General features: G+C 43.1%; 1 protein-coding gene across 2 annotated transcripts in view; it reads left to right on the top strand.

The window, feature by feature from the left end:
* The window catches only part of ALDH8A1 (aldehyde dehydrogenase 8 family member A1), a 32779-nt gene extending 27268 nt beyond the window's left edge, over positions 1–5511 (top strand). For both annotated transcript variants that reach the window (XM_033235397.1, XM_033235399.1), the window contains exon 7: positions 4016–5511. In XM_033235397.1, coding sequence (XP_033091288.1) covers positions 4016–4468 — 453 coding nt within the window. In that variant the 3' untranslated portion in view covers positions 4469–5511. The remainder of the gene's footprint in view (positions 1–4015) is intronic.
* The last annotated feature ends 3713 nt before the right edge of the window (positions 5512–9224 follow it).

Genomic DNA, 9224 nt, shown 5'->3' on the forward strand with positions numbered 1-9224 from the left:
GTTGACATCTTACAGTCCTAAGGTACATCTGTTCATGCTAAGAAACCAGCATGTTACTATTAACTCAACTGAAGACTTTCCAATCAACTACTTTTGATTTTCTGCTTGATCCTTATAGAAAATAATTTTTCAGCAACTATTCTTATTAAAACTAAGTATAGCTAAATAGTTTGTATTCATCTCAGAAAGCTCCAAAATTCCACTGCTTCAAAGGGGAAAGATTTTGGACATGGTTAAAAAGTTATTCACTGTTAGATCGGGCACAGTGGCTCAGGCCTGTAATCCCAGCACTTAGGGAGGCCAAGGAGGGTGGATCACTTGAGGTTAGGAGTTTGAGACCAGCCTGGCCAACATGGTAAAACCCCGTCTCTACTAAAAATACAAAAATTAGCTGGGCATGGGTGGCTCACACCTGTAGCCCCAGATACTCGGGAGGCTGAGGCAGGAGAATCGCTTGAACCCGGGAGGCAGAGGTTGCAGCGAGCCAAGATCGCACCATTGCACTCCAGCCTGGGCGACAAGAGTGAGACTCTGTCTCAAAAAAAGGAAAAAAAAGAAAGTTAGTCACTGTTGAAAACTTGAAAATGGTACTTATCAGCAGCCAAGTTTTTTAAGAGAAAAACAATAAGGATGGTATTTCCATAAACACAGCACATCTAGAACTGCTGGTATATAAGTAGCTTGCCTTGTTTTGTCATCCTCTCTGTTCAATCCCTCCCACATAGAGTAGAACTCCTCTCAGCTCTGCCCGCAATGCCTCCTCTGCATAAAGCCTCAGGAGGATCTACCTTCTGCTGGGAAACAGCCTGCTGACCCCATCTTCCTGTGGCTTAGAGGATCACTGGGCATCTGCCATCCTCACTGCTTCACTCTGAGTGTGTGCACAGATGAAATGAGATATGGGTTTACACTGAGTGAGCCTCCCACCAGCTGGGCTCCTCATGAGGCTTTCAGCTGAGTTCTAGTGAGAAAGCCCTGCTGTCTCTGCCTTTTGGGAGAGAGCTAATAGAAACACCTAGAGAAATGTTAAGTATGGCCTCTTCAGATTGTGAAGCTTTAGTTCTGTGTGCCAAACCATCTTTGCTGGAGGAGGCAGCGGATGCCCTCTGCTGATGGTCATCTTTCCTTGTGTTACCCCAGAAAGCTTTGGGGCTGAGTGCCCAGGAAGACCGGGCTGCCATCTGCATGCCAGCACTCTCTGCCCCTACAGTGTGTTTTTGTCTTCTCCAAATCAAATTGGCCATGTGGAGTCTGGAGTTTTCATGTCCGTCCTACCTCTGCGTGATTGCCGCAATAGGTGGCAATGCCGTTGGCAAAAGAATCCAATTAGAATACGTACAAGTTGTTTTGTAATGGCTGAGGGCTCAAGGACTTATGGAGATACAACATGCTCCTAAATGGAGGTATGATTTCCCAGGGTCCCAGTGACTCCATGGAATGCTTAGTAACCTGCAGGGGATTCTATCCTTGTGGATTGAAGATAAGGCTCCATTTGCCTTTTCGCAGGGTTGCTTTTTGTTTTTCTTTCTACCTCCTGAATCCTTCCCTACTTGACACTCTGGAGGATCTGGCTGTGTACCTGTCTGCCTAAAGATGCGGGCAACTATATAGAGAGAATTCTGCAGGGTTTACAATGAGACTGGAGGCAGCACAGAAAAAGCTGACGGGTGCATCCCGTCAAGATTCAGACCTAACCAAGGCCCACTGTTGCAGTTTCCTGTCCCCTTTTATCAGATAAAAAACCTGACCTACAGAATGAGGGGTGTCTCTGAGGTCTCTCTGCTAATAAGTGTCAGGTCAGTCATTTCATTGTCATCACCAACATCATCAGTAACAACAGAGGCTGACAGTCAAAAAGGCTTACTATGTACCAGGCATTATGCTAAATCTTTTGTGTATATTATTTTATTTAATTCTCTCAAGAGCCCTATGAATTAGTGACTGTGGTAATTCTATGTTTCAGATAAGGAAACTGAGGCATAGGACATCTGAAAGCCCTCAGCTAGTAAATGGGTGAACTGGGGTTTGAATACAGCTTGGCTCTCGGAGTTACTCTTCTAACCCCTGTGCTCTGATTTTATGTCTAAAGCTACTGAGTACTAACTATTCTCTCTCCTGAAGAAAAAATTTTATAATAATTTCTTACATTTATAGCATATTACTAGTCATGGTTTTTTCTCCTCCCCCCCCCCCCAGAATTTATTGAAAATCTCTGTTCCCAAGCTGCTAAGGTAGATATCACCTAGTCATACTTTCTTCAGGAAATGAATTCAATTAGTGTGTCACCTTAGATATTAAATGTTTTGATAAGTTCACAATTTGAAGACTGACACTTCTCTTTATCTTTTATTATTCCAAGAGCTTCTGAGAGATAAATCATGTGATCTCATTCAGACATAATGGTCTAAAGCCAGGTACTCCTTGTGCTGTGCTGAATCATTGATGAAGTCCAGCCACTGCATCCCAGCAGGGCCTCTGGACAGCTGCACCTCAATTCCCCTGTTCACACAGGACACTCACCTTTGGAAACTTTTAATTAATGTGGATGAATTATTTTCAAAAAAAGAAAGAGAGTAGGGATCAAGAGAGGTACAAACTTATTTTATTTTCTACCCACAAACTAGAATAGCGTATATTCTGGGAAAACTTCGAGATCACTATGGATGTTGGGGGTGGAGGTTAATGGAAGGGAATATAAATCTGTACCAAATGTTCTACTTTTTAAAAAAGTCTTGAGCTGGGTGTGGTGGTTCATTCCTGTAATCCCAACACTTTGGGCGGATCACTTGAGACCAGGAGTTGAAGACCAGCCTGGGCAACATAGCAAGACCCCATCTCTTTAGGAATTTAAACAAAATGAATTAGACATGATGATTTGTGTTTATAGTCTCAGCTACTCAAGAGGCTGAGGTAGAAGGATCTCTTCAGTCCAGGAGTCTTCAAGGCTGCAGCAAGCCATGGTCGTGCCACTGCATTGCAGCCTGGGTGACACAGTGAGACACTGTCTCTAAAAAAAGTCTTTAACTTCATGGCTTATTAATTCTACAGACTTGGAACAAATTTAATAATAGAATAATATTACCTCTATTTTACATGGAAAATACACATATAGTTCTACACTGAATATAGTTCTACAATGGAGTTCTAGTGTAATCCTGGGGCAGAATTCTCAATAGATAAGTAAAAATCCAAAACATTATCGCAAAATTTACCCTGTCTTTGGTGTACTTCTTTACTGCTGTTCTACATTTTTAATTTTTAGGACTACTTTTACACTTCTCTTTTGTTTGTAATACCCCTTGGGGTAGAAAAACATATAATTGTGACTTCAACAATGTTTATTTATATATATAATTATTACGCGTTAACTTGCTGCATAATTTATTTCCCATTATAGTTAGCTAAAATATATTACCTAGGTATATTTTCAGAGTATATTCAGTAATGAGACTAGAAATTAGAAATGATTTGTTCTGGAAGCTCATCTATTAAAGGCCATTCTGGCCTTTAACTAAATCTTACACATCTTTTTCTTCCTATTTTCTGCAATGGACATAGCTCTCAAAAAGGGAGAAAATATTCTTTCGTGTATTTAGCTACAGAATATACATGAGTGTGAATTCTAACTTTACTGTTTATTAGCTCTATGAACCATTTATATTTTTCACATTCAATTATACTATCAGCAAATAGAAGATAATAATAGATTAACAATAGCTAATAATGTTTTGAGGCAATCAACTGAGATTGTATGAAAAGCACTTATCTGAGTTCCTGGCACTTAGACATTAAATAATTACTTCCCTCACTTATGTATGAAAGGTGAATGCCCAAATGATGCTTGGAGCACCTCTGCCCTCCTGCTTAGCAGCTGAGTGATAAGATAATTGACCCTAGATTTCTTAGGAATGAGCTTATCCCTCCTTCTGAGCTGATTAGAAAATATTGAATTTTCTGCTGATTTGTGTGAAGCCACATGGTAAGACATTGCTAATTATGATTTTTACCCACGCAGGTCAGAAGTTACGTCAAGAGAGCTCTTGCTGAAGGTGCCCAAATTTGGTGCGGTGAGGGAGTGGATAAGTTGAACCTCCCCACCAGGAACCAGGCAGGCTACTTTATGCTTCCCACGGTGATAACAGACATTAAGGATGAATCCTGCTGCATGACGGAAGAGATATTTGGTCCAGTGACGTGTGTCATCCCCTTTGATAGTGAAGAGGAGGTGATTGAAAGAGCCAACAACGTTAAGTATGGGCTGGCAGCTACTGTGTGGTCCAGCAATGTGGGACGTGTCCACCGGGTGGCTAAGAAGCTGCAGTCTGGCTTGGTCTGGACCAACTGCTGGCTCATCAGGGAGCTGAACCTTCCTTTCGGGGGGATGAAGAGTTCTGGAATAGGTAGAGAAGGAGCCAAGGACTCTTATGACTTCTTCACTGAGATCAAAACCATCACCGTTAAACACTGATCTTTGCTAATGGTGGAGCCACTATGGCCAATGCCTGGCTGCTGGGATCAGTTGTTCAACGCGTTGGATGAAAATCATGGCATGAATTCCAGCTATGCCTTGACTTGGCAGAAGGTTATCTCTAGCTTATCCTCAGTTCTTAGTAATTTTACCCACTAGTGAAGAGGTACTGTCTATTTTCAATGTGGACTCAGAAGAAAAGACTTCTAAGTAGGAAGACAGAACAATGATGCCAAACGGTTGTCAAGCTCCTCCCAGGTTATGTTTTTATAGTGTTTCTTTCATCATCTTCATTGAACTCTTCGGAATCTCCAGATAATCAGATTATTTCATTTGCAAGTATATGGTAAATTTTAAAAAAATCTACAATCAGGCACAGTGCCTCATGCCTGTAATCCCAGCACTTTGGGAGGCCAAGGCGGGCGGATCACTTGAGTTCAGGAGTTTGAGATCAGCCTAGGCAACATGGTGAAATCCTGTCTTTACCAAAAATTTAAAAATTAGCTGGGTGTGGTGCCCTCTGCCTATAGCCCCAGGTACTTGGGAGTCTGAGGTGGGAGGATCACTTGAGCCCGGGCTGTTGAGGCTGCAATGAGCCATGATCATGTCACTGCATTTCAGCCTGTGGGACAGAGTGAGACCTTGTCTTTAAAAAAAAAATGCTACAAACCCAAAAAGAAACAAATAGCTATAATTTGCCATCTTTGGAGAGATTATGGAGATGTTCTCCTTGTCTATTAGCCACTAGTATGGCTAATTGATCTTTGATTGTACCTCATTATGTAAGGAGGCAGTGGATGTCTTTGGAATTTGTTAGGGGAAGCTTATGTGGTAAGCTCTACTAAATGTATCTCTACAAGGGCATGAAGAAAAACAAAATAACTACCACTTTTGGAGGAAACTTGGAACAAGAAGAGGACCTAGTTTGATCTATTCCTACGGTCAAGTCCAATCAATTCCATTTCTTAGTGTATGCATCTAGTGAGGCTTACAACTTACTAACCCCAAAAGAAGCAATAAATGTTAAGCAATTTTAGTAACCAGTATGGCATGTATCTTATTTTTGAGTGCGTTCCTCCTTATCCCCATCTTCTTAGGAATATGGACATTTTACTAAGTAATAAAGATTTCAAATGCTTTTTTTCTTTTTTGGGTCCCCAAATGATCACAGGAGAAAACTGAGGTTTATAGAGGTCAAGCAACATAACCAGGGTCACACACATGGTATGGGTAGAGGTACGGTTTGAACCCAGGACTTTCAGGCTCCAAAACCCATGATCTCTCACCCGCTTCCACTTGCCTTCGCTGGTGCTCAGGAATCAGTGGAGTACCTGTGGTTCCTGGCACACATGGTGTTACATCTCCCCTCCAAGTTTCCTTCTTGTTTTGCCTCCCCCATCCTCTCTCCTACCCACCTCCACTTCAAGGCCCTTCCTCAGTAGTCATGCTACTCAGGAACACCTCCAGCATGGGCCTTCCTACACCGATGGGAGTGATCTGTTTGCATGTCTGTCTCCGTAACTGGACAGGAGTGTCGAAGGCCAAGGCTGCTGGTACTGCACTCTGAAGAGTCTCAATTCATAGCATAGTGCCTGGTATACAGAAGGTGCTCAAAGCAAGTTCTGGGAAGGGAACAAAGTCTTCCTGGTGCTCTGGGGTATCTGTTCCATGGTTTGTGTGTGTGTGGTTGAGGGTGATGAGAGGGGAAGACTAAGCTTTATAATTTTGCTTAGGATTTCAGATAGATTGGCTTACTTGCAAATGCTGAGAAATAAAAGCCAGCCCCTTTCAGATCAAGTGATGGTGTTGGATTATACCTGGCTCTAGATTCTACCTTCCCTCTTCCTTTCCTTGCCTCTTCCCTTCCTCAGCTGAGTCCCCTTGACCTTAATCACTTTAGTGAAGAACCAATTTGAACATCAGCGGGAGGAATTTCAGCAACTCTAGTCTCTAGGAATCTACATCTTCACTCTTGTAAATGGGCTGGTCGAAGCTCATCCTTATTCCTGAGACCCAAACCATATCTTCATTCCAAATTCTAGCAACTGACTCCTTGCTCCCTGTGCCTGGACAGCCACCTTCCACCGGCTTGTCTTGGTCCAGGAAACTGTTCTCTCCAGGGCTCAGAGTCAGCCCTGCTCTTGTTGGTTCCTGTCTTGGCCCTGGGTCCTGCCTGCGGAGGGGCCTGCTTCCGGCTGACAGACACCCTGGATGCCATTTCCCTACTTCTGGGTCTTTTGGATCTCTAAAACTCCTCCTGAGCTCACAAGGCAGCCTCATTAATGCCTATTTGAGCAAATGCTTTTCCTCCAACCAACACTATTCCATCTGTCAGTTGTTATAACACTGTCTGAGTCTTAGCAGTCGAGCTAGAACTTCCCTAGTTTTGTTCCAGCCCCTACAGATCTGAGACTGAACTCCTCCCAGGCCATCCATGCGGTCTCAGGTCCCCACAGCAGCGGAGGCACCACTCCATTCTGTGCCTACACTGCAGCAGAGTCCCACAGGACTGGTGTATCCTGGCTTGGGGCTTCTACACCCCTGCTGTACTGTGCTCAGAACTGACGATAGACAGAATTGGGGTGAGGGTGTCCACAAGGGTTTTATTTTTAAGTCAGTTGATGGGCGCATAAGTGCTCACTATATTATTTCATAAGTCAGAATTATTTATATACCAAAAAAGGAAAGTGGATCATATTGAAGGGACAGCCAGGAACAGGCTGAGAGGAGAAGTTGAGAGAGACTCCTCCTGGCAGAGCCCAGAGGTCCTAAGCTTGAGGCTCAGGAATGGACAGCAGCTGAGGAGCAGTGCTTCTTAGACTTGGAAGTGCTCCTGAATCACCAGGGATTCTGTACAGAGTTGGATTCAGTAGTTCTGTGGTGGGACCTGCGATTGCACTTGGAGTGTCAAGGAATTAGAAGACACTGATTGGAAGACAGGTGCCTCCTCTCCTCTTCCTAGGTTTCGGGAGAAGCTGGCTACATTTGCTCCCTGCTGGAGACACTAGAGTAGAAGAACTTCCCAGGAATGCCTCTAATGGGGCTCCACGCACAAAGCCTGAGATAGCTCAGGACCTTCCATGCAACACTGGGGAGGAGGAAGGGAGAGGCAGCCCCGTCTCAGAGTGACATGCACTGCAAAATGTCACCACCCAAGGCAAAGTCCTCCTCACTGGTAGTTAATGAGGATGCAAGATGAACTCTCCACACTTCTTAAAAAGAAGCTTCTTTGCTTCAGAAAATGGGGATTTAGTCCCCCATTCAGCAATGGGTCTTATGGGTAAACTGTTTTTCCAAATTTCAAAAAATAACTTTGTCAATTACCCATGCCAATCAACAATATCTTTTTTTTTTTTTTGTCGTTGTTTTTCTTTGAGTCAGACTCTCGCTCTGCCACCCAGGCTGGAGTGCAGTGGCATGATCTCTGCTCACTGCAACCTCCATCTCCTGGGTTAAAGCCATTCTTGAGCCTCAGCCTCTTGTGTATCTGGGATTACAGGCACCCGCCACCACATCTGGCTAATTATTGTATTTTTAGTAGAGACAGTGTTTCACCGTGTTGGCCAGGCTGATCTCAAACTCCTGACCTCAAATGATCCACCTGCCTTGGCCTCCCAAAGTGTTGGGATTACAGGCATGAGCCACTGAGCCCAGCCAACAATATCATTTTTATTTAAAAATTACTGGCCAGGCACAGTGGCTCATGCCTGTAATCCCAGCAGTTTGGGAGACAGAGGTGGGTGGATCACCTGAGGTCAGGAGTTCAAGACCAATCTGGCCAACACGGTGAAACCCCGTCTCTACTAAAAATACAAAAAATTAACCATACATGGTGGCACACACCTGTAATTCCAGCTACTTGGGAGGCTGAGGCAGAAGAATTGCTTGAACCCGGGAGGCGGAGGCAGCAGTGAGCAGAGATTGCACCACTGCACTACAGCCTGGAAAATAGAGCGAGATTCTGTCTCAGAACAAAACAAAACAAAACAAAACAAAACAAAAAATACCCAACAACAAAAAAATTACCAAGCAACCAAGAATTATAAAATTTTTCAGAGACACTAAAAAGTTGAATGAGTCCCCTCAGAAAGATGTGAGGGGATAGCGCATTTATAAATAAGAACAGGCTTCTATGAAAAAGGAGCAAGCAAACAATGTGAAAGGGATCTTGAGAAATTAAACAATTGATTCTCCAAATACATTTTAAAAATTTATAGAATTGAATCATTAATAGGGCTGAAAACAAATTAGTAGTCTGGAAGATAAAGTTGAGAAGATAGTTCAGGATGTAGAGAATGACAGAAAAGGAAAAATCTAAGAGAGTTGGTGAGATGCAGGATAGTTCTAGAGAGCTATTAATATGTAACTAATTCAAAATGTAAAATCAAAGGCAAAAATATGGAACCAGCCTAAATGCCCATCAACCAACAAGTGGATAAAGAAAATGTGGTATATGTGTGTGTGTGTGTGTGTATATACATATTTTATATGTATATATACACATACACCATGGAATACTACTCAGCCATAAAAAGGAATGAATAACAGCATTCACAGCAACCTGGATGGAGTTGGAGACCATTACTCTAAGAGAAGTAACTCAGAAATGGAAAACCAAACATCCTATGTTCTCACTTCTAACTGATAGCTAAGCTAAGGCATAAGAATGATATAATGGACTCTGAGTTTCCCGACGGGCAGGGTGGGAGGGGCGTGAGGGATGAAAGACATTGGGTACAGTGTCCACTGCTCAGGG

Source organism: Trachypithecus francoisi, unplaced genomic scaffold (assembly GCF_009764315.1).
Source record: "Trachypithecus francoisi isolate TF-2019V2 unplaced genomic scaffold, Tfra_2.0 Lachesis_group15, whole genome shotgun sequence".
Lineage (NCBI taxonomy): Eukaryota > Metazoa > Chordata > Mammalia > Primates > Cercopithecidae > Trachypithecus > Trachypithecus francoisi.